General features: G+C 40.7%; 2 protein-coding genes across 5 annotated transcripts in view; one reads left to right on the forward strand and one right to left on the reverse strand.

Moving 5' to 3' along the window:
- Positions 1-2,117: 2,117 nt before the first annotated feature.
- On the reverse strand, positions 2,118-15,250 carry ATG12 (autophagy related 12). 2 transcript variants are annotated; one of them, XM_028092639.2, is made up of 4 exons: positions 14,862-15,246; positions 10,985-11,121; positions 4,073-4,135; positions 2,118-3,249 (listed from the first exon to the last, which is right to left on the reverse strand). In XM_028092639.2, exons 1-4 carry the CDS (start codon positions 15,022-15,024, stop codon positions 3,190-3,192), a joined length of 423 nt encoding a protein of 140 aa, XP_027948440.1. In that variant the 5' UTR covers positions 15,025-15,246; the 3' UTR covers positions 2,118-3,189. The 2 variants fall into 2 exon arrangements, with proteins under 2 accessions (XP_027948440.1, XP_027948441.1); XM_028092640.2 differs by lacking the exon at positions 4,073-4,135 and having other exon boundaries at positions 14,862-15,250.
- Positions 15,251-15,414: 164 nt separating this feature from the next.
- AP3S1 (adaptor related protein complex 3 subunit sigma 1) overlaps positions 15,415-25,098 on the forward strand; it is a 66,703-nt gene continuing 57,019 nt past the window's right edge. For all 3 annotated transcript variants that reach the window (XM_088023237.1, XM_028092637.2, XM_088023236.1), the window contains exon 1: positions 15,415-15,585. In XM_088023237.1, the coding sequence (XP_087879363.1) occupies positions 15,517-15,585 (69 nt within the window). In that variant the 5' untranslated portion in view covers positions 15,415-15,516. The remainder of the gene's footprint in view (positions 15,586-25,098) is intronic.

The following is a 25,098-nucleotide window of genomic DNA, read 5'->3' on the forward strand; positions in this document are numbered from 1 at the left end:
TAGGCACAGAGGTAAGATTTGAAGCGGGGGAAGTTCTACGCAAGTGAACTGCACAAGCAGATGTAAGACACAAAGCACAAGCGCATTCAGGGAACAGTGGATAGTCCAGCGTGGGTTCGCTAATATTGAAGAGAAAGAGAAACAGACTACACCTGCTGAATTGTTTTGAATACTTTCCAATCCATTATGTGGTCTGCAGCTGACTCCCCCAGTGCCAGAAGCAGTAATTACCCAGGATAGTATAATCCTTGGGAAATGAAACAGAAGCTGCAGGAAGGGCGATTTTCATTTTCATACCCCTTGCACACCGCAGACCAGCCCACTTTGGGTTCCGCACAGATGAATCAGGTTGACTAAGGCCCTATAATCTAAGGCATAGTCTGCACTTTTCAGTTCTCTAAATTGAGTAGGCATTTAAGGTCCCTTGAGGGTTAAAACATCTAGGAAATCATAGATGCCACATTGGATCACTGATAAACATTCTCAGCTTGCTTAGACCCTAAATATGGGTAACTCTTGATGAAATCCTTGGCACGGATACCGTCAAAAGCGGAAGCATAGTTGCCCATCATTTTAGATGTTCCATGGGCTCTGGGTCACCATTGCACAGTAGGACCAAGCATGACATTGCAGACATTGATTTTTCTCACAAACACGGGAAACTTAGGGCGCCTGGGTGGCTCAGTTGGTTAAGCGATTGCCTTCGGCTCAGGTCATGATCCTGGAGTCCTGGGATCGAGTCCCACATCAGGCTTCCTGCTCAGCAGGGAGTCTGCTTCTCCCTCTGGCCCTCCCCCCCTCATTCTCTCTCTCTCTCAAATAAAATCTTTAAAAAAAACACGGGAAACTTAAAATAGAACTGGAAGGATTCAGTGCCCCCCAACCCCCGGGTTCAATTACAGTTAAGACAGTTTAAACCAGATAACTGCAAAAATATTTGTGAACCGTATTTTAGTTTCTAGTCACTCAATAACTTGTGAGATCCAGGCTTAAAAGTAAATGTTGCAAAGTCCGCACGGAATGATTAAATCCTTTGGGTAAGGATTTAAGAGATCATCGTGTAAATAAGATTTGAAAAAAATGTAGTGAAGTCCTATATATTCTTCAAGGTTATTAGAGATGAAAACAGGTAAGGTGTGGGGGCACCTGGCTCAGTCGCTTAAACATCTCCCTTCAGCTCAGGTCATGATCCCAGGGTCGTGGGATCGAGCCCCGCATCGGGCTCCTTGATCAGTGGGGAGCCTGCTTCTCCCTCTGCCTCTGCTCATGCTCTCTTTTGCTCTAATAAATTCAAACTCAAGCAGTTCTGACTGCTGAGGTAGTATCCTATCCCCTGAAACTTTAGTGGCAAATTTAATATAATTTAAACACATTTTTGCTACATGTTAAATATATATACATATAAATAAATAAATAAATATATTCACACCCTTCAATAAACTGTAAGTGGACAAAGCTGGAGAACAGATCTTTTTTAAGATTTTCTTTATTTATTCATGAGAGACAGAGAGAGAGAGGGAGGCAGAGGGAGAAGGAGGCTCCCAAGGAGCAGGGAGCCCAATGCGGGACGCGATCCCAGGACTCTGGGACCATGACCTAAGCCGAAGGCAGACGCTTAACCATGTGAGCCACCCAGGCGCCCGAACAGATCTTTTCTATATCCAACTTATTTGACTCAAAATATACTTCCCAGCTCTCCACCTATATACAAATTTCTTACCCAGTTTTACAAGATTAATCTGCAGAATTCGACCTGACTATTCCAGTGCTAACTACTAGCTATACTGATTTATTACACAGGGTCATCGGCATAAGGGAACTTAAGAAGTCATTCTGGATACACTGTATGTTAACTAATTGAATTTAAATTAAAAAAAAAATAAAATTCATAAAAAAAATTCATTCTTGGGCAGAAGAATGAGAACTGAACAGTGATTTCATCACTGTAAACTGAACTGCTCCTCAGCATACCCTAAGGCTAATACAGGGCAGATCAGTAACCATGAAGCACATTGTGGGATTAAAGGCCCAAGAGTGTAGTTCGAAGTCTTCTGACAGAATCACACATCCCTGTTATCCTGGAAATAAACACTCAGAATTCTTGTATACATCTTAGCTCCTGTTTGGACATTCCATTCAATTTATTGGAATGCTTTTTGAAATGCTACATTACCACTATGATACAGAATGATATAATACCGAATCTCACTTCAAGGAATTACCAAATAGCATCAGGGAAAATGGGACTTTCAGTCACAGCATGAAATACATATAGACTCTAAGGCTATCCAATTAGTCGAGTATTTTCAAGTTGGAAAACAGATTATAAAAAACTCAAAAGATGTCACCAGGTTTACCGAGTGCTTCTGACCCTGTAAAAATAAGACACAAAATAACACCACAGTTACAACCATTAGGGCTCACAATCATTTAAATGGTGGGACTGAAAAGTTTGACTCAATTGTCCAGAAGTTGTAAAATTCCTTCTGTTTCTCAATAAAATAATTCTAAACCACACATATTCTCTAAAGCAGCTTTCCAGTGTCTCAACATGCATGCTCTCTTGGCTAGATGTTTGCTAGAAATGAGCAGGAATCTCTATTTTCCTCCATTATCATCTGGCAAAGGTGTAAAACCAAACTGCTTAACTCCTTCTGCCAGCCAGGCTGCCCTCTACTGGACTGTGCAGGACATAAAGCCAGCAGATCAATGGGACAAAGTTCCCTAACACTGTAGATCTAACTGTACACCTCATACCTCACACAGACTGAACTTCCCTGAATACGCACAAAAAGAATCCTTTAGAAAACTGACTTTCACAGTGGGGAAAAAAAGCAGCAGAGTGTTCTCTCTACAAGTAAACAATTTCAGTCACTGAGAACTGGTAACAAAGAAGTTTTCTACAGTCTTAGGCTCCTTTTTCAACTCCTTGGTGGCTGATCTGGAACAATAGTTGTAGTAATGGGTATACTGTAAAGCCAATCTTTTATGATGATTTGTGTATTAATACAAATCACATTTTTGTGAGTCCATCTACTCTATGGATTTCTTTATGCATAAACATGATTCATAGTAGATACATGCTGTGTAAATCACATACACAAGTCTCTTGTCACAAGTATCAACTTTTTCCAGAGCTGTTTGCTTTGTGAAGATTCATCTGGTTAGCAAGAGCTTTTTCTCTGTACTTCATCCCCATGCCTGAGATTTGCAGTAATGTAGGACCAGTTTACCATCACTGCCAAAGCACTACAAAAAGGAAAAAAAAAAAGGCAATAAATTAAACTCCATATAATTTCTATTATCCCTAGATGAAACTAAGGAAAAAAATGTTATGTATATCATAAATATCCTCATCCGTGTAAGTATCTACAAGACTCTTTCAACAGATCCAGGTTACTCTTGGACTCATATCAATAATCATAAATTTTAATAAAACATAGCATTTTGGGGGCACCTGGGTAGCTCAGTCATTAAGCGTCTGCCTTGGGCTCAGTTCATGATCCCAGGGTCCTGGGATCGAGCCCCGCATCGGGCTCCCTGCTCTGCGGGAAGCCTGCTTCTCCCTCTCCCACTCCCCCTGCTTGTGTTCCTTCTCTCGCTTTGTCTCTGTCAAATAAATAAATAAAATCTTTAAAACAACAAAAAACTAGCATTTTAGGAATGGGTGGGCTTGCATATTATCTTGTCCCTTTCCTACATCTCTGATGATAAGGTATGTACTGTTTTCTAGTAGTGGTGCTAGTGTGCACACTCGAATGATTATGGCCATTAAACTGTAAGAATGTCGAATAAAGTCATTCTTATTATGTAGCCCTTCCTTTTCAACATCTTGGGAGGCAGAACTAGATTACTGTACTTCAAAGTCATCTTCTGTTGGTATTATTCATTTCTTAATTCTTCCATCACTGTAATTTGAGATCCAACTATGTTCTAAGTGTTAGATATAACAAAGTAATCTCTTCTTTCATGACAGCTAAGAATGCCATATCATCTCTTAAAATGTTGAGTTTATGACATAATATGCACAGATGTGCATACTCCATTAGAAAACGAAGTACTGATGTATTACCTCATAGAGGGTTCCAACTTCCTGGTCTGGGGAGGGGGCAAAGGACTGATTCACATAAATAAACTGCAAGAAAAAAAAAAGATGATTCATTTTTAATGGTACCCTGATTAAACTGCACTCTTCTGGGTTGTCAGCTATTCCAATTTGTCTTCAGAATCGAAAAAAAGCTTCCCCAGACTCCTAATTCTAATAACTTACTCAACTAATGAGATCTCTCAAAGATCAATCATATCTGTCCTCTGGTAAAAGTAACAGAATTTCTGGTCCTAGAACAGTGGTTCCCAACTTTTTATAACTAAGAAACTTTTAAATATTGTCTTTACAAATAGCATTTGGAGGTTTATTCAAGAAAGTAATTATTGGAAATATTAATTTTTCTACTTACTCATAATTAAAGACAGAATTTCTCCTAATGAAATTCTACACAGAGTCCAAAATCAAGAAATTTTAATATTTGAGCTACTTGTGCATTTTCTTGGAGGGGGGGTAAATGACACGCATGGTTGGATATGTGTGTGTGTGTGTGTGTGTGTGTGTGTGTGTGTGTGTGTGTGTGTGTGTGTGTGTGTGTGTGTGTGTGTGTGTGTGTGTGTGTGTATTTTACCTTTATCACCTTTGGTTTTTTTTTAGAGACTTTTATTTATTTGACAGAGAGACACAGTGAGAGAGGGAACACAAGCGGGGGGAGTGGGAGAGGGAGAAGCAGGCTTTCCGTGGAGCAGGGAGCCCAATGCGGGGCTCGATCCCAGGACCCTGGGACCATGACCCGAGCCGAAGGCAGACGCTTAACGACTGAGCTACCCGGGCGCCCCTACCTTTATCACCTTTGAAAACTCTCAAAGGTACTGAACTTCAGGCAGAGTACCACTACTAAGTCACTTTCAGCCATGTGAGGTTAAAAAAAAAACCAAAATAACATAAATGAAGTAAAAAGGTAACAAAGCCTTATTCTTTAAAGGATTCACTGTCCAATGCTTCAGTTTAGTCTATTTTTACTAAAATATTTCTAGTACTTAAAACATTTCTGGTGGCACCTGGATGGCTCAGTCGTTAAGCGTCTGCCTTCCGCTCGGGTCATGATCCCAGAGTCCTGGGATCGAGCCCCGCATTGGGCTCCCTGCTCAGCAGGAAGCCTGCTTCTCCCTCTCCCACTCCCCCTGCTTGTGTTCCCTCTCTCACAGTGTCTCCCTGTCAAATAAATCTTAAAAAAACAACAACACCCCCCCCCCATTTCTGGGGGTGCCTGGGTGGCTCAGTCGGTTAAGCATCTGCCTTTGTTTAGCTCAGGTCATGATCTTAGGGTCCTGGGATCAAGTCCCACATGGGGCTCCCTGCTCAGCGAGGTTAGCTTCTCCCTTTCCCTCTGCCCCTCCAACTGCTTGTGCACTTTCTCTCTCAAATAAATAAATAAAATCTTTAAAAAAACCAAAAACAAAACCAAAAATCATTTCTGAAGATCCTGAAACAAAAGGTCACAGTGTCAAAGTGGCTTTTGATAATTTTCTTTTTAGAAAACAAGAAAACATTATTTGCAGGTAACATTCAATTTTCCTTTGTAATCAATTTCTAAGACTAAAATTTCCTGGGCTTAACATAGTCTTAAAAGAAAAAAAACTGTATTGCAATAGTTAGTTGAGAGATACTACACGGGTCACCAGGTATCACAAGAATAAATATTGCTTCCATTTCTCCCCGAGGCAATATAGTGTGGTAATTAAAAACAGAAGCTCTACTGAGATAGATCTAGGTTTGAATCTTGGCTCCACATACAAATAACCTTTCTCACCCTGTTTCCTTATTTTAAGTGTGGAAAATAACAGTACCTGTGCTTCATGGGGCTGCTGGGAAAGATAAAATGAGATAAGACACATCATGTGTCAGTGCCTGGTATATGTATTCAATAGACACGAGTTATGATTAACTTATTTCAAAATAGTCCATGCTTAATTATCAATTCATCGTTAGGACTGAGTAATGTTCTAACATAAAAACTCAGAACAGAAATCAGTGTACATTTTAATGTGAATTTTCTATAACACATAATTTGTGTTTAGTTCCTGGCACTTGGAGCGGACAGAGATTTTACTCTTCGTACATTTTAAATTAGGATAAAGACTCTCAAGGACAGTTTACTTCAGCAAATAGTCAATGAGTGTCTCCTATGTGCTAGAAACTGCACAAAGTGTGGAACTATGAAGATTATTATGATCTCTTCCCTCAATGAGTTGTTGATCTAATGGAGAGGCAGACACACACAGATAAGAATGCGGATGGGACAAGTGCACGTAACAAGGTGTACAGTACACAGAGATGTGGCATTAGTTCGGCCTAGCAGAAAGGTCAGATAAGTTTCCTGGAGGAGATACCTGAGAAATAAACAGAATTTAACTAGGTGAAGAGAATAATAAGGGCTTTGGAGGCAAATGGGGAAAAAGTAAGGAGTGTGAGTGTTGAGGGGACAGTAGAGTAGACGTAGTAGAGAACTACAGGAACTCAACGTCGTGTAACAGGAATTAGCAATTGAAAGCAACTAATAAAAAAAGCAATACACCTAATTTAAAATTCCATGGAAGTAAAATGTTCACAATGCAATCTTTTGCTAAATGCTACAACTCGGGAAGATAAAATTATTTTAAAAAATGATTTTGTTTTTAAACCGCTGGTCTTTACTTTCATTGTTATGAAGCTCTTTCTGTAGTAGCTTCCTCAGGAAAGGTTCATGGGAACAATTCCAAGTTCTTGCACATTGCTAATAGTTTATGTCTATTGAAATCAGTTTTGGGGGTGCCTGCGTGGCTCTGTCAGTTAAGCATCCAACTCTTGGTTTTGGCTCAGGTCATGATCTCAGGATCTTGCTATCAGCTCTGAGTTGGGCTCTGTGCTCCAGGTTGGAGTCTGCTTGAGATCTCTCCTTCTCCCTCCCCCTGTGCATTTCCCAGGCTCGCATGCACACGCCCTCTCTCTCGCTCTCAAATAAATACTTTAAAAGTCAGCTTTGTTGAATATAAAATTCTTATCTCACAGTTTCTTTCCTTATAACTTTGCTATCAAAATTTGATGATAATCTAATTTTCTTTCAAAGTCATGTCTTTTTTTCCCTATGTGTCCAAAGGAGTTTTTTCTTTTTATTTCAAGCCTAGTTAATCTTACCAGAATATTTCTTGGTGCTTGTTATTCTTTGTTGATATTCTCAGGTAACTTTTCAATATGTTGTTTCAAATTTTATTAAGAAATTTCCCTTGATTTATACTTTAGTTATTTGTTTTGTTCCTTTGCTTTTTCAGGAACTCCTGTTAACCGTATGCTCACTTTCCTTTGTTCATACTCAATTATTTGCCTCCTTTTCTGAAATTTTTACCTTTCTGATGAAAAAAAATTGGCCTTTACTGGGCTCCTGGGTGGCTCAGTCAATTAAGTGTCTGACTCTTGATTTCATCACAGCGTTGTGAGATCGAGCCCTGTGTCGGGCTCCACACTGGGCGTGGAGACTGCTTAAGATTCTCTCCCCCTCTCCCTCTGCCTCTCTCCTAAAAAAAAAAATTGGGTTTTTTGCCTTCTCTTTTTCCTAAGGCATTCTCAGTTATTTGCTCTTATGTTTCTCCTACTTGAATCTCCATTTCTTTTTTTTTTTTAAGATTTTATTTATTTATTTGACAGATAGAGAGCACAAGAGGGCAGAGTGGCAGGCAGAGGAAGAGGGAGAAGCAGGCTCTCCGCAGAGCAGGGAGCCAGATGCAGAGCTGGATCCCAGGACCCCAGGATCATGACCTGAGCCGAAGGCAGCCGCTTAACCGACTGAGCCACCCAGGCACCCCTCGAATCTCCATTTCTGAAATAACTTTTATTTATAATTCTTTCCCTGAGTTCTGTCACTTCAACTGAGTTTTTCTAATGCTATTTTTCTAATTCCTATTGTTCTTTCACATCTTGTATCATTTTCTTAATGTTTTTTAGCTCGTTTTGAAATATTAAGTTAGTTACCGACCTGTATCACAGGCACATCTTTCTGGCATGGCTTCATCGTCTTTAGAAGTTATTTTTCTTTCTTATAACATTGTATGGGATTTGACACTCTACTTCTCCATTGCTTATTTTTTTTTTTTAAAGATTTACTTATTTATTTGAGAGACTGAGAGCATGAGTGGGAGGATCTGAGGAAGAGAAAGAATCTCAAGCAGACTCTGTGCAAGGGCAGAGACTGACATGGGGCTCGATCTCACGACCCTGAGATCAGAACCCAAGCAGAAACCAAGAGTCAGATGCTTAACCAACTGTGCTACGCTGGAGCCCCTCTGTTGCTTATTTTAATATGTAATTAGTTTTAACTTTAGCTCTCCACCCTGTTCCCCTCCTCTTTATCTGGTCTTTCTCTCTCCTTCTCTTATGTTCCTAACCTTGTTCAATTCTGTTTCACTTCCAGAAGTTCCTCCTCAGTGTGGGGTCTTGTCCTGCAAGGGAGCCCTACTGAGTCTGTTTGGAGAGCCCTCTGGGGCTAGACTGCTCCAGCCTCTTCAGTCCTCCCTGGGACAGATGCATTGTAATCACCTGCTACCAGAGAGGAGCAAACCCTCTCAATTTCAGCTACCATACTTAAATTGGCCTGCTCTCCTTCCCCGTGAACACCGGCTTTCCTTCTCTCAGTACTGCCAGGTGCCAATCCTGTTGCTTCTTTCAGGACATTTGGTGATACCATGCATTTTAGGGTTCATGAGGATACTCCCCTATCTGGTTTGTTATAAATACGGATCAACTGTTTCTTGGTTTTGCTGTCTAGTCAAAAACATTTTTGTGGGGGCGCCTGGGTGGCTCAGTCGTTAAGCGTCTGCCTTCAGCTCAGGTCATGATCCCAGGGTCCTGGGATCGAGTCCCGCATTGGGCTCCCTGCTCAGCGGGAAGCCTGCTTCTCCCTCTCCCACTCCCCCTGCTAGTGTTCCCTCTCTTGCTGTCTCTCTGTTGAAAAATAAATAAAATCTTTAAAAAAAAAAGAAAACATTTTTGTGGGAATCTGAAGATCCAATCATGCCTCTGACACCACTGCTATCTTCATAGAATCCCTAGCATATGTTTTCCTTAACATCCATTTTGCTTAAAATACTGTGGGGTACAGCCAGATGAAAGTCAGATGTGAGTTCTAGTTCAGTCTAGGGAAGTGACAGATGATTCTACTTTGTTTCTTACTGCTTAAATGGAAAGAACTAATCAGATTCACTACAAAGGTTTAAAGTTGAACCACATGAGTGACACCTCATGTCGGTTAAGCATCTGCCTTCAGCTCAGGTCATGGTCCCGGAGTCCTGGGATCGAGTGAGCCCCTATCAGGCTCTTTGCTCAGTGGGGAGCCTGCTTCTCCCTCTGCTGCTTGTGCTCTCTCACTCTCTATGTCAAATAAATAAATAAAATCTTAAAAAAAAATCCCATTAAAAAATAAAAATAAAGTTGAACCACATGAAATTGCCATTTTTCTATGTTATAATGATTGACTGATGGCAATTTTACATGGTTCAACCTAATACAAATTGCTATCCATCAAGTCCTTTCAGACTACGGAATATAGGCAACACAAAGAGTCAAGACTCTTAACATAGGACATAGCAGCATTTCATCTTCTTTTCATAAATTTCTTATAGTAATGCCTTAATTTTTTGGTACTCTTCTGGTTTTCTATTTCACCAACTCTTCAGGCTGCAACCTTAGCACAGATAGCCTCTACTCATTTCTCTCAAGTCTATGTCTTCAGTCCCCTAACTTTTCCATTTAGACTTGGATGCTAGTCAAGTCCTCTGCTCCTGAGGTTTTAGTTACCATATGCATCCATCTCTGGCATTTCTTTAATTAAATTCTATATGGCACTCTTACAAAACATGATTTTCCTCCTCAATGACAGAAAGAAAGAAATTCCAACACATACCACTTTAATAAATTAATTCACTCATTTTATGCATTCTTACTTCTAAGTTCATAAGCAACTATATCCCTCCCCAACACTAATACATACAAATCCTAATTTGTATTTTAAAAATACTTAGTGATTCTTCATTTACCTAACTACTCATATACTACCCGTGTTAGTACCAACCAAGATTATGATCTGCAGATAAAGGTGTCTGATATATTACTTATAACACGTGACAAAAAAAGAAATACCAAATACATGTAGCCATTTAAAATTCTGTAGTAAAATACCAAGTTAAAAACCAGTGGCATTTAAAATACTAATCCTGGGGCACCTGCATGGCTCAGATGGTTAAGCGTCTGCCTTCGGCTCAGGTCATGATCCCAGAGTCCTGGGATTGAGCCCCGCATCAGACTCCCTGCTTGGCGGGGAACCTGCTTCTCCCTCTCCCTCTCCTGTTCCCCCTGCTTGTGCTCTCTTGCTCTTCCCCTGCGTGTGCTCTCTTGCTCTATCAAATAAATAAAATCTTCAAAAAAAAAAAAATAAAATAAAATATTAATCCTTACAAACACCACCACAAAGTGCTTACCATGTACTGTACTATGAAATAGGTATCTCTCCTAGTTCTTCCATGACATTGCAAAAGATATATTGCTTACCTCAAGAATACTGGGAAGGAACACTGATAGCAAAACAAATTTTAAAAATCCCAGAACTTCTCTGTACTAATGTTTTATGAGAGATCTTTCTGCATGGGCAGTGACTGAGAAAAAACAAACAAACCAATACAGTAGGTAAAAAAGTGGTTTGCACCATAAAAGCAAATCTAAAAATCATTTCATTTCAGAGTTCCACAGAGAATTCAATAAAGTACAGGAATCCCATCAACAAAAGAAATAAAGACATTTCTAAAGGAACATATGTGGCTCCATATTCATTTCTGTGTACAACAATTATTCATAGTTGCCTAGGAACTACTGTGAATTTACGCAGGGAAATGATCACCATTGCTTTCATACCAACTGTTCAGAGGCCACAAGCTTAAGGAATTTTTTGATGAAGTCAATGAGTCCTTGAATGGTTCGGGTTCGCTCTACAGCCCACTTCTTTGTTTTCATTATAGGGGTGTCTCCCACAGCCTTCAACAGGACATCAACTGTCAAAGAAAAAAACACTGGCAATTACAACGAACCACCCAAAGAAAATGTGATATAAAAGACTTCAAAAACTTAAACCTTTAATCGATATACAGTTTATGTATTTATGATACTGGAGGCATGTCCAAGATGTAGAAATGTTTGGTAATATTCTTTCTCATGCTTTTGTGGACTTTTCCCCTTGATTCTACAGTTCCACAAAGGTCTCCCCATGAAACTGACCTTTAAAATGCATTTGGACATAACAGGTAATTCCAAAGAAATAAAGATAGAAGAAAAGATAATAGAAAAGAAAAAAATACCGAAGATAATGTTATGTTCTTTTTCAATGGGCAAACTAGTAAAATTACAAGGGTACAGACAATATTACTGTTGGGAGAGGCGCCTGGGTGGCTCAGTCAGTTAAGCGCCTGCCTTTGGCTCAGGTCACGATCCCCAGGGTCCTGGGATCGAGCCCCATGTCGGGCGGGCTCCCTGCTCAGCGGGGACCCTGCTTCTCCCTCTCCCACTCCCCTACTGCTTGTGCTCTCTCTTATCCCCCTCTCTCTCAAATAAATAAATAAAATCTCAAAAAAAAATATTGCTGTTAGGAAAGCACAATTGTATGTATACCCTTTCTGAAGAACATTACGGTAATAGATATCCAAATACTTCAAGATATACTTTGGCTCAGTAACACTTCTAGGAATCTAGTCTAAGAAAATATGAGATGTGAAGAGTCACTTAGAAGGATTTCACCTCTGTTGAAGATTTTATTTTTACAAGGAAAAAAGCAAAAAACAAAAAAACAAAACCTTGGTAAACCTAAATACCCAGCAAGGATATTTAGAAAATTGGTTAAATAAAGGACATTACACTCTATGATACAATTTATATAATATAGTAAAGCACAAAATTCTAAATTCCCTGGGTTCAAAATCCTGCTTCTATCACTTGCTAGGGATATATATGGGGACAAGCTTTTAATCACCCTGTGCCAGTTTCTCCATTTGTAAAGTGAGGATATCATCTACCTCACAAGGCTGTTGTGAGGATTAAATTAGTTAATACATGTAAAGTACTTAGAACAGTATCAGCTAATAACTCATACTTACTGAACCCTAAGATTATTAAGCTGCCATGAGAGAAACATTATAAAAGCATACTTAACAGTATGACCAAGTTATCAAAATGTACTAAATACAAAACAGCAATGTACAATAGGATATCAATTTCATTAAAACCACCACAAACACACGTTCACAGAAATGTGGAATATGAACCAAACTGCTACTTCTCAGTAGTGACATTACAGACGATCACTTGATTTTATTTGTGCTTTTTGTAACCACCAAGTTTTCTACAATATACTTAATATTAAGTAATAAAAAGTATTAAAAAGAAAATACAACTAGGAGCCAAAAGATTTCAGACAGTGAAATCAAGTTTCAATAATCCAGACAGGGATGCCTGGGTGGCTCAGGTCATGATTCCAGGGTCCTGGATTCGAGTTCTGCATCGGGAATCCCTGCTCAGCGGGGAGCCTGCTTCTCCCTCTGCCTGCCGCTCCCCCTGCTTGTGCTCTCTCTGACAAATAAAATCTTGAAAAAAAAAATCAGGTATCTACAATTCCAAAAGTGATACTGAAAGCAAAATAGTGTACTGCTGCCCCCTAAAGTTAGCTCCATGCTACTACATCTTCCTTGTTTCATTCTTTGGTATTAAAAATTGAGATTCCCACCAGGTCACTGCAGTCAATTTATTTAAGTTTGCCCCTGGAATGAAGGTACTTAGAACACAGGACACATACAATTTATCTTCCTGAAAGTTTACCTTCCTTTCTCCATTTAATAATTATAGCTTCAGTGATTTAATGAACTGGGAGATAACAGAGATTTTGGTTGACTCAGCTTCCATTACCTCCCTTAATCCCTTGGGACCTGGGTATTTCAGCAAGTGAGGCAGAAAATACTGAGTTTTATATACACTGAAGGAAGAAAAGCGGGAAGGCAAGAAGCTAAAGAAGGAAAGTTACTTACTGTAGTTACAGCTGTAACTTTTTTTTTTAATTCTAAAGGTGATTTGCTTAGAGTTCTCAACTATAACTATACATTAGAATTAACATTTACAAGAATACAGGTATCCACATCAATTACATTAGAATCTTCTCTAAGTAGTGCATTGGTAAGGTCGAAACTTCTCCCAAGTAATCCTAATTAGTTCCTAAGGACCAACAACCTTGGTCAGCTTCAGGAATCCTTATTCTTCTGTAGCTTAAACTAAAGGTGGAGCATATGAAATATTGAAGCTTCTTCCTTAAGAGGTCCTCAAAAAAGGACAGTAACTTGAGGGTAGAAATTCAATAGCTAGAAACTAAGTTTTTCATCACAGAGGCAAACTCAAATGCCCAAGGGCCAGAAAATGAAAATACTATTTTTCAATGGTGGTTTAAGGAAAAAGAAAACTATGCAGACCAAAGAAAACATACCATATAACCTGAGGCCATATCCGGGTTATGGGCCATTAATTTTTTGCCTGTTTTACTCAGCTATCTTCAGGGTCAAGTAGTAAGCTTTTGACTAAGGCTGTCAAAGTCAACCCCCTTCCCCCAAAAAACGAGCAAACAAAAAAAACTCTCAACAACAAAAAACCCTGGAAAAGTCTGTTTCTGCTTATAGTAAAATGAGGAAAAAACCGAGCAAGAATCTGTAAAAATCATGGAATTCTTCAGAAAGACTCTAGTGCTTCTTTACAGAAATAATCACAAGCTTCTGTTACTCTACTAGGGCATCATGTTGGAAATGACAGAGTAAGTTTCCCCCCGAAGGTAGAGGTGGTCTGACTTCGAAGGGAGAGAGTGCCAGGAGACCGTTCTCCAAAAGCAGCAGAAGCGGAAGTTCTATAGAAAGGCTGTGAGATCACGGAGTACAAAACATGCCATAGCCATACTTTAAAACTCTGTACTGAGAAAAACCGAGGCCTAGGGTCAACCAATCCGAATCGTAATCGCTGATGTGAGGATTTTCTCAGAGGCAACTCTACACAGAATGCTCAAGGACAAGTGATCTCCTTAGGATTTTCCATATTTTACAATGGCGAACCAATTCTCAAGCAATGAAGGATCGAGGAATAATTCAAGCAATGAAATGACTCGCTTATAAAAGTTCCAAACCTTTGGGGTGGTTTGGGGTAGGGCGGAGGAGAAGGCGATACCTATGCCTTTGGTTTTCTCTTACCACTCTTCATACTTGGTAAAACTTCAGGGTTTTTTGGGGTTTTTTTTGGTACAAGGAGTGAATTCACACGCAGTTGACGTAAGAAGCAGCGAACTTGCCGGAAGGCGTGGATTCTAATCCAGATTTGCTACCGACCATCCCTAAAACCTTAAGTCATTAATCAAATAATTACGTCCCATATTAAGTCCCTGGAGCCAGCCGAGATCCCACTCGGCTCCCACCTTCAAAGAGCCCGCAGTCTGGCCAACTCAAAGGAAGAGTGGAATGCAGTGTAACAAGTACTGTGGCGGCCAAGGACCCGCACCACACCGCGAAGGTGCGTCCAGAGACGGCTCCCCTGCGAGACTCTCAACTCAAAGGTCCCGAAAGCCGAAAACTACCCTTCCTCTCTCCTCACTGGGCAAAAGCTACGACTGGGACCAGCCCTCCTCTAAATTTTGCCCCTTTATCGGCCGCCAGGGACCTAGTCGGACGCAATCTAAACCTCCCGCCTCTGCCTAGAAAGAAACTGCTCTCAAAATTACTTTTTTTCTTCGTGTCGCCGGCAGGTTCCTCTGTCCCCGGGGAGACCGCGGCGGAAGAAGGGGGCTCCGGAGTGGCTGTTTCTGGGGAGACCTCTGTAGGTCCTTCGCCATCAGCAGCAGCAGAGGGAGGGAGCTGCAACGCGGACTCCGGCTCCTCAGCCATCTTGCTCAGTGGAAGGAGAGGGCGGAAGTGGTGGCTCGGCGTGTTCAACAATGGGCGGGCTTTACGCCGGGGGCGTCGCTAAGGACGCGCCGGAGTGGTGGTGGGGGGAACCCAACCCAAAGGTGAAAGTTGGGAGTTGGCGGGTGGTCCTCTACGGGGGACCTGTCGCAGAGCCCTGACTGTTAATACCGCACCTACGCTTTTGCACGGCAACAATCCTCCGGAAGAAGTCTGCAAACCGCGTAACCGCGCGCCGCCAAGTGCGCATGCGCCTCTCTGACTAGCGGCCTCGGGACTGGAGATGTTTCCGCTTCCCTTCGCGCCGGCCCCGCCCCGGCCCCGCCCCGTCCCCGCCCCGCGGCTCGGGAGCGCGCGCGCGCGCGTGCGGGAGGGGGCGGGTGGGGAAGGATCGCCGGCGAGATCCCGAGGCGAGGCTAGCGCGCCCGCCCCCGCCCTGGCCCCCAGCGCCCACCCGGTCGGCCCGGCTCAGCCATGATCAAGGCGATCCTCATCTTCAACAACCACGGGAAGCCGCGGCTCTCCAAGTTCTACCAGCCCTACGTGAGTATCCCGGCGCCGCCGATCCGCGTGAGGGGGAGTCGGTGGCGGCTGGCAGCGCCCTCAGGGCGACCCCCTCCGGCGCGCGGCGGCCCTTCGCGCGCCCCCGGCCGCCTCGCGCTCCCGGGCTGTCAGCCTCCCGCCGGGGGCAAGCGGGATGCTCACCTCCCGCCGCGCTTCTGTCCTCCGACGTGGCTCTGCCCCGGCGGCTCCTGCGCTCGTCTGTGGGCTGGGCGGCTTCCCCGCGGCGCGGGCGAGGCCCTGGGGACTTCCCGGGGCGGGGGGGCCCTCGGCGGTCGGGCGGCCGCAGCCCACCTGCGCCCGCCCCCCACCCGGCGCTCCGGCCTCCCGGCCGCCCGCGGCTCGGTGAGCGCGGAGCGGCCGGGGCTCGCCGCCCCACCTCCCCGACTCGCAGCCTCTCCCGGCCGACTTCTTTCTCTCCTCCTGTGGGCAGATGGGCTCCTGTTTTTCCCGGTAGTCCTCTCGTCGCGCAGGAACTTGGGCTTCCTGCTTTCGCCTAAGCGCTCGCTCTGCACAGTCTCCCCTGAGTGCTGCCGTTACAGCCATCGGCCACCCAGTGTGACTTTCAGGTGTCTCCTTATTAGAGAAAAAGATCAGTGAGGACCGAACATTGTTTTATGGGGCTTTTCCCCTAGTGGCCGTGAAGGAGGTCCTGCAATAATAACTGGCGACGTTTGACCCGTGACAGCTGTGACTGTCCCTACCTGAAAGTTAGGATGGCAGCTGCTGGTTTGGCATTTCTCTACCTAAGGGAATGGGGTCTCGTTTGTAGCTGTTCTTCTACTTACGAAGAATGGTCATATTCGTAAAACTCTCTGTGGAGTGTAAATGGTGTTGCAAAAAAAAAAAATGCAGGTTTTAAGGGGGGGTAAAGATAAGTCATTTCTTGATGATTGAGGGAGGGTTACAGACATAGGTGTCTGTCTGAAGGCAAAATTCACCACTAGGTAAAACGTAAAATTGAGCTGCCAGTGTTAAGGATTCATGTAGAGGTATTAACTATTGGGTCGTATCGAGGCATTTTGCTTATAGTCAGAAATGAACTTTCGGTTAAATATTGAAATTGTGCCAAGGCTAGCACTTTTGTGCGGATGAACCCCAGATGGAAATGATGCCTGCGTTAAAAATTAAATGTGAAAATGTCACTACGCTTAAAATGATAATGCAGTCTGTGGAGGTGTTAGCTGAAGTGAGAAATCTTGAGCTTATTCCTCATTTCCTTAAGTAATTTTGCTTCTGCTGGTGATAAAGAATATTTTTTTCTGTTCCTGTTTGGTTTTAGTATAGTATAATTCAAATACTAATGCTCTTGTTTACGAACTCGATGTCATTTTTTCACCCAGAATAAAATCATAGTTGATCCTTCTGAGTGGGAAAAAAAATGCCCTTCGCTGTAAATTGTTACCCATTTGCCTAAAATACAGTATTGGTCTTTATTGGAGGAATCTTTTTCTTAAAACCGTATTCCCTGGGTCATATGTTGGCAGTATAGAAAAAGTATTTTGCAATACTTTTTGGAAATCCAGGAATACATCTTTCTCTTGTCCAAAATGGAAGTAGAAGTACCTTTTACCTTTGCTTAGAGGTAGCAATGAAGGTTACTGTGGGAAGGCACTGATGCCTGGCATCACTGGCAATTCTCATGTCATTTTTGGCCATTGCGTTAGTGACAGTGTTACTGGGGACAGGGAGCTAAGGGGTGTAAAAAGAAGAATCTGGTGCTCACTTGACATGTAGAAGTGGTAATGCCAGGAACTGTATCTGTGCATTAGTCTTTCCTAAATTGGGTTTTGCCAACTATATATTTGTTTTTGTTGGTCAAGAGTACTGTAACATAACTTATTTCAGGGCAGAAATCTTTTCCATTCCTTTATGCCATCAGCCAGTTTGTCAGCATATATTCATTTCATGTCTACCATGTCCAGGCAGTGTTTTAAAATCTAGAAATGAACAAACATAACTTCTGGTCTTTCAGCAGGGGGATGGACAAAGCTAATAAGTAGTAGAATATATATATACCATGTCAGATAGTAGTAAGTGCTGTGGAAAAAATAAAGTGGTGACAAGGGAGTGTGAGGATGACAATTTAAAATAGGATAGTCAAGTAAGTCCTCACTGAAAATCAGGTGACATTTGAGCAAAGACTTGAAGTAGGTTAAGAAAGCTAGCCTTGCAGGAATCTGAGGGTAGATCATTCCAGGCAGAGGGAGCAGCAGATGCAAAGGCCCTGAGGATGGAATGGCTGTTTGCAGATCCTGTCCTGTTTGAAGAACACCAAGAAACAGCATGGCCAAAGCAGACTATGTAAGGAAAGAGTATTTGGAAATGAGGTCTGTTTGTATAGGGCTTCAGAGTTATTCTATTCTCACTGCCTGGAATGCCCTTCCCTTGCATTGCCAAATGTCCAGATTTGACCTCTTGTTCCACATTTAACTCAAACATCACTTAAGCATTTCCTGAAGCTTTTTATTTTGCTGGATGACTCCTCTTGGTTCTTAGGATTTTATTTTTATCTTTATTATGGTACAGTATTCGGTTTCGCAGTCTATAATTCCTTGGGGCATCCTATAGATTCCTTGAGAGGAGGTATCATGTTTTAGATATATTTGTGTCACCCCTTGCAACCAACATTTGAGTTTTGAAGATAGAAAGCTCTCAAAAGTCTTTGCTTAATGTATTCATTAGATTCTCCTAGCCTAATACGGAGTTTGGATTAGAAGTGACTTCCTAAGGCTCCTTCCACCTTTTAAAATTTTGTCCTTCATTAACTGGAGGTTTTAAGAATTCATGCCTTCAAGATAAAAGCAATGGTGGATAGCTGTTACTTCAGCTGTTTCTGTTTTAAGCTGAAGAAGTTTCTAAGAAGTATGTATTCAACAAGACTGACAGTTTTGAATGTAATTTATTAAGCAGCCCCTAAGGGTGTCATCCTGATAGGATGCTGAGATTTGATTCCAACAATAATGGTTTAGCACTAAGCAGTTTGAAAACTGTTGAACCATTTGCCAACCAGTTGCCCTTATTGCATTGGATTTCCATTCCTCATTTATCCTTCTTTTTAAAAAAGAGTTTATTTATTATTTATTTTTTAGTAATCTCTGCACCCAACATGGGGCTCCAGCTCCCAACCTGAGATCAAGAATCATGTGGTCTTCCAACTGAGCCAGCCAGGCACCCCGTCCTTCCTCTTAATACAACAATTTATATGTTCATCTTTACCCTTTAATAAGTGCAGATTTCTGTTTCCTGCTGTAATAGATTACTAGATTTTTTAGATTTGATTGTGCCTTCCAGCTGCTGTGAGGTGTGATATATATGAAGTCACACATCTATTTTGCTAAACTGAAGTTTTTGGTTCATTCTGCTAGAGTCAGATATTAAGAATTCAAAGGTGGACTCAGAATGTTGTCACCTCTTGTTTTTGCCCTCTATTTCCTTGAGCTATGACTGCAGAAGTTCAAGTGTTTTTTCTTGGTTTAACTGTTTCTTTAATTGATGGTTAGCCCCAGCAACTTGGCAACAGTAAACTTTAGTCTTTTAATATTTGCTTGGCAATATTTGTGTATTACCATAAAGAACTAATGAGGTGTATAGTTAATAAGCCAGATTTATTTTTACACAGTCATCAAACAAAACCCTTGGGTTTTGATTCCTTTGTTATTAATAAACCATGACATGTCACTATAAATAAAGTGAACATGTTTTTCTTTTTTATGAATTATAGTACTTGTTTCCACAGATACAAAAGATTGTGCATGTATAAAATGCGCTGTTCATACATGAGTTACAAACGGTTATATATATGAATTGCCTCAATTTTCTTATAAACTAAATCTGATTATTATTGTCAATTAAATGCAAGCCCTAGAAGGGACCGAAGATTGTTCTTTCCTTTTTTGAATTTGTTGACATAAAAAGCAAAAATTTATAAATATATGTAAGTTTTTTTTCCTTTTTAAATTTTTAAGAAAGATGCATCCATGTATACTAATATCTTTTCTTAGTGACTCCTGAGACAGACAGACAGTGTGGCAGATGGGATAGTTAAACTTCTTTTTATGATCAAAAGATAATTATAAACAGTTCTAAGGATTAAGGTGTTAACACATATTAACATATACTATTTGAGCTGTTTTGTTAAGAAGAGAATTCCAAATGATTGATTTCTTTCCATATTAATTAGGATGCTTTTGACTGCATAAATAAGGTTTTATGTAGCCTGACTTAAATTTGCTTGAAAAGAACCATATTAGGATACATAATAGGAAGTGCAGAATAGTAGATTCCAAAATTATTTGAGTCAGCAAATTAATGACTTCATCACAGATCCAGTTTCTTTCTCTGCCTTGCTTTTCCCAAAGTTGTTATTCAGAGGCTGGTTTCCTCCTTGAAATTAGTGGTAACCAATTCAGTCTATAAGCAGTGTGTGATCTGTCCCTGCCATCCTAGAGTATATCTTCCCCTTCAGTCTGGTTAGTTCTACCCAAGATTAAATAACAGCTTACACTAATCAGGACTCACCCTTGGAGCTGAGGGTGGACACGTGAATGAATTGAGTATTCTGTTGGAAAGGCGTAAGAGAGGAGTGGATGTTGGGTAGGCAAAGAGGTGTCACTGTTCCCTCTTGAGTAGTGCACATTATTTCTTTTGAATAGATATTATTATTTCTTCTCCCATAATTTTACATTGCTTCTGAGGTGGTTAATACCAGGAAACACATATTGATAATATGTGGTTCTGAACATGTACCACAAAAGATCTTAGTTCAAGGTATTCCTTATATCAAAGGGTCAGCGAAAAATTCATATTCTAGTATAATCATAATTTTTGTAGGAAGTATCCTTGAAGTCTTGCTTTTAAAAAATTAATATTAAACCTGTTGAAAATTGTAAAGAAAGAAATAAAATGTTTGGAATTACAGTGATGTTCGGTTTTCATGGAAAGGTTATAAATAAGACAATATTAGAGGTCATTCCTCTGCCTTTCAAAGAAGCAAAAGGCCTTGTGTAGGGTGGCTGTATTATGTTTCTTTAGTAAAGTTGTCGACTTTAAATTACTCAGTTTTTAAATACATTTTCTTTTTTGTGATTATGTGGAAAATATTTAAGTATTAAGATTGCTAAGGTCATCTGAATTTCACCATTCATAGTTAACTATTAACATTTATTGTATTTCCTCCCATAATGTCCCAGTGAAGAATATACACCTTTTAGGCATTAATAGCATAAAATGAATGCATTGAAAATGTTCGTGGATTTATAGAACATTTGTGGCTTTAAGATAACCAAATATGGGGGGCGCCTGGGTGCTCAGTCGGTTGGGCATCTGCCTTCTGCTCAGGTCATGGTCCCAGAGTCCTGGGATCGAGCCCCATGTCGGGCTTCTTGCTCAGCGGGGAGCCTGCTTCTCCCTCTCTCTCTGCTCCCCTGCTCCTGCTCTCTGTCTATCTCAAAAACAAAAACAAAACAAAACAAATATGGTAATGTCTGGCTATTCTGTTGTTAAAATGTTTAAAAATACATTAATGTAAATAGCATTTAGTAATTTGCATTCATTGTTTTCTCTGTGTATGTCTTTCTTTTTCAAAATTGAACTTATGTATGTGACCTGAGTGTATGAGGGCCCTTCTGTTTTCTCATCCCGAAGGGAAATCTTTGCTAATTTTCTTTGGGAAGTCAAAGAATTGTTTCTTGTCTCGAGCACTTGGAGTTGTCTTTGTACTTGTGAGTTGTGGATGTCTTCACCATTGCTGCTAAACCAAGGTGATTATGAGTTGTAGTCCACCTAGAGGAGCCAGTCTTCTTCCAGCCTCTTGTCACATAAAACTCTCACATTGGGGTAAATTACACTTGTTTTTTCCTTGCCCATTCTGCCTTATCAGCCTACCCCTTACCAAATCCTTTGAACTGAAATATAGATAGACAAATTTTTTTTTTTTTACAGAAAGATCACACAACTCTCAGAAGGCTATTGCAGGGTAGGAGGAATGAAGGTCAGCATTCTGGCTAATGGGTGGGAAGTTCTGAGACTTCAAGCAGAGGCACTTCTAGATAGGGCTTTGAGAGGAGGCGGGGGGTCTTTTTGGATACTCCCTGACCTGTCTGTTGTACTCTCCTTTCTCTTGTGCCCAGCCCGTATTTCTTCCACAAATATTTAGTTTGTGTGGCCCTGTTCTAAAGCACAGGTAATGTTGTGATGACTAAGACAGATAACATCCCTGCACTACGAGTTTTACATTCTAGTGATAGGACATGGACAATAAACAAACTATGTATAAATTGTGACTAGCCTCCAGAAAAATGAAACAGTGATGAGGGAGAGAGACTATTAGATAAGAGCATCAAGGAAAGCCTCTTTCAGGATGTGATATTTAGGAAAAGAACCGAATGAGGTAAGGGAGTGTATGAGAACTGCTGAAGAAAGAATATTTCAGGCAGAAAATGGTGCAGGATCCCTCCAATGGGACCAAAGTAGGTGTTGAGGAATAGCAAGAAGGGCGCCTGAGTGGCTCAGTCATTAAGCATCTGCCTTCGGCTCAGGTCATGATCCCAGGGCTCTGGGATGGAGCCCCGCATCAGGCTCCCTGCTCCGTGGGGGGCCCGCTTCTCCCTCTGCCACTCCCCCTGCTTGTGTTCCCTCTCTCGCTGAGTCTCTCTCTGTCAAATAAATAAATAAAATCTTACAGAAATAAAAGATACATTTCACATGCTATAAAATTCACCCATTGAAAGTATACAGTTCAGTACAGTGTATTGTATTCACAGTTGTGCATATGACCATCACCATAATCTAAATTTAGAACATTTTCATCAAACCGGTTGAAACCTGGTACCCATTAACAGTCACTCCCCAGGTCCCACTACTTGAGCTCGTCAAGTACACTCTGGATGCAACTGCCTTATCAGGTATATGATTTGCTTATATTTCTTTCTATTCTGGTTGTTGCCATTTTCTTGCTGATATCATTTGTAGCCCAAAGATTCTTAATTTTGATGTCCGGTTTATTTTCTTTACTTGTGCTTTTGGTGCTGTATCAAAGAAAGGTTTGTCTAATCCAAGGTCATGAAGATTAATACCTGTGTTTCCTTCCAAGAGTTTTGTAGTTTTAGTTCTTATGTTTAGGTCTATGATCCATTTTGAGTTAGTTTTATATATGACCTGAGGTAGGGATCTAACTTCATCCTTCTGCCTGTGGCTGTCTAATTTTCCCAGCACCATTTGTTGAAAAGACGACTGTTCTTTACTCATTGAGTTGTCTTGGTCTCTTACTCCAGCTACCCGCCCCGCCCCCCCCACCTCCAATTTTACCTTGTTCTTGAGTTCTCAGACCTTTCAGCTGCCACCATGGTTCAGACTCTCTCTTTAAATATTTTAAACTCAGTCTGTCACCTTCTCAGCTATGTGTTCTTTAAATTAAAAAAAAAAATAGGGTCTTTGCCACTGAAACTGGGAGATAGTATAGTGGGTGGTAGTTTTAGAGTTTTAATAACAGCTACCATTTTTTGAGCACTTTATTGTGCTAAGCGGCTTTAATACATTTTTATACATTGTGAGGGAAGATACCAGAGGGTTTTTCTCTAAAGAAATTTAATGAAGGATCTGGGCCAAGTACTAATATTCTTTCTGCCACGTTTGGGATTTAAGGTAGCCCCATTCTCATTGCTTGTTCTCTATGCACTTGGGCTAAAGTGAGGCCTACTCACATAGCGTGAAGTCTCTGCAGACTTCCTGCTTAGGAATCTGGCAAAAAACCCACACTCACTGAATTTTCTTTGCTGGGACCTTTTCTTTTTCATGGTTTCTAAATGTTGGGGTGTTCTGAGGCTTAGCCTTCATACCTCTCTTACTTTTAATGAAAAGTTAACTAATTGTTTCTCATACATGCACCTTGCTGTCCTGATCCCATGCTTTTGTCTAGTTTTTTTTTTTAGCTTTGAATGCCATGCAACTTCATATTCTCTATTTGAATTTGTAAATTCTACTTATTCTGTAAGTCTCTTTCTAGACATCTGTCTCTTCTTTGAAGATGATGATCTTGCTATTGAAAATCACTGTTCCCCTTTACCTCTTGTAGTATGTTATTTGTATCATTCTTATGTCAGGAACTCATTGCTCTCTAACCTTTATTACAAAGCATCTATTTCTCTTTGGGAATATTAAAAAAGGCAAGATACAGAACACTAAATAAAAGTTTTAAATGGTTATATTCATTTTATTTCTTGTTTTAAGCTCTCAGAGAAAAGGATCTGTTTCTCTTTCATCTTGGAAATCCTTGATATTCTAGCATCTAGCAGAGACAGTGAGTGCATTTTTAGAAAAAATTCTCCGAGTGTGTGTGGGAGGGAGGGAGGAGGATTATGACATATTTACTATTTGACTAGAGGGACGTTTTGGTTTTAAAGTTACCTTTATGACATATGTATAAGAACAGGAAAGGAGGCGCGCCTGGGTGGCATCTGCCTTCGGCTCTGGTCATGATCTCAGGGTCCTGGGATTGAGCCCCACATCAGGGTCCGTGCTGGGCGGGAGCCTGCTTCTTCCTCTGCCACTACCCCTGCTTGTGTTCCTACTCTCGTTTTCTCTCTCTGTCAGAGAAATAAAATCTTAAAAAAAAAAAAAAAAGAACAGGAAAGGAGCATAGGAAAAGAGAAACTTTTGTTAGTGGGTTACTGAGTGTTTAAAATTAATTTTCATTAATACATTAAGAGAAGTATTTATTTTCAGAGAAGTATTTAAAACAATAAAAGTTGTTGCCTTTATGTAACTCTAGTTGTCTTTAGACTGATGTAATCTAGGAGTTGTGACCAACTGAAATGTGTCTGTTGACTTCTGTGATGAAGCTATAGTGTTAGGAAATTGGTTCTGCCGGAAGCAAGCTCCAGGCTTCTTTATGAAAGCTATTAAATTAAATTGATTAATAAAGGGAAATTGTCTTATGTCAGCAGAGACTTGATTTGTTTAATCTTAGACTTTGGATGTTTGATTAAAATTGTAAGGCATTCTTTCTGATATTGATTTTCTTAGATGAGTATTGCTGGCGTTTTAAGAAAGGTGATTATGAATGCAGTCTTGAAGTTTATGTGAGAAATATTTTCACTGATAAAACATAGTTAAGATTTAGTTTACATAATCTGTAATTTGTTTATAAACAGTAACAGTGCAAAAAGGATAACTTTCCTTAAAAGAAAACTCCTTATGAGGTCTTTACACCTGTCATTAGAATTCTAGAGCTTATTTTATAGACAGTCCCAGGAATAGATGTTTTAAGTAAGTCATTGTTAATCCATGCTTATTATGTGCCAGGTATTGTTTTTAAGAGCTTTTTGTATTTGAACTCAATCCTCCCAACAACTGTATGAGGTAGATATTGTTGTTATTCATGCTATAAATGTTATGTTATTCAGGCACAGAGAGGGTAAGTTAACTTGTTCAAAGTCACAAATTTAATAAAGAGCATATCCAGGAACAGACCCATATAGTCTGGTTGCAGGTTCC

Source organism: Eumetopias jubatus, unplaced genomic scaffold (assembly GCF_037043125.1).
Source record: "Eumetopias jubatus isolate StellerSeaLion01/CBP00866 unplaced genomic scaffold, mEumJub1_p1.0 scaffold_5, whole genome shotgun sequence".
Lineage (NCBI taxonomy): Eukaryota > Metazoa > Chordata > Mammalia > Carnivora > Otariidae > Eumetopias > Eumetopias jubatus.

Bases quoted from the DNA above. Each gene is read 5' to 3' on its own strand.
- ATG12 (XM_028092639.2), bottom strand. From the start codon at position 15,024: ATGGCTGAGGAGCCGGAGTCCGCGTTGCAGCTCCCTCCCTCTGCTGCT. The intron at 11,122-14,861 runs GTAATTTTGAGA...TTTCTTTGACAG, and splicing joins CGGCGACACGAAGAAAAAAA to TTGATGTCCTGTTGAAGGCT. The intron at 3,250-4,072 runs GTAATACATCAG...TCCTTTTTGTAG, and splicing joins AAGTTGGAACCCTCTATGAG to TGCTTTGGCAGTGATGGTAA.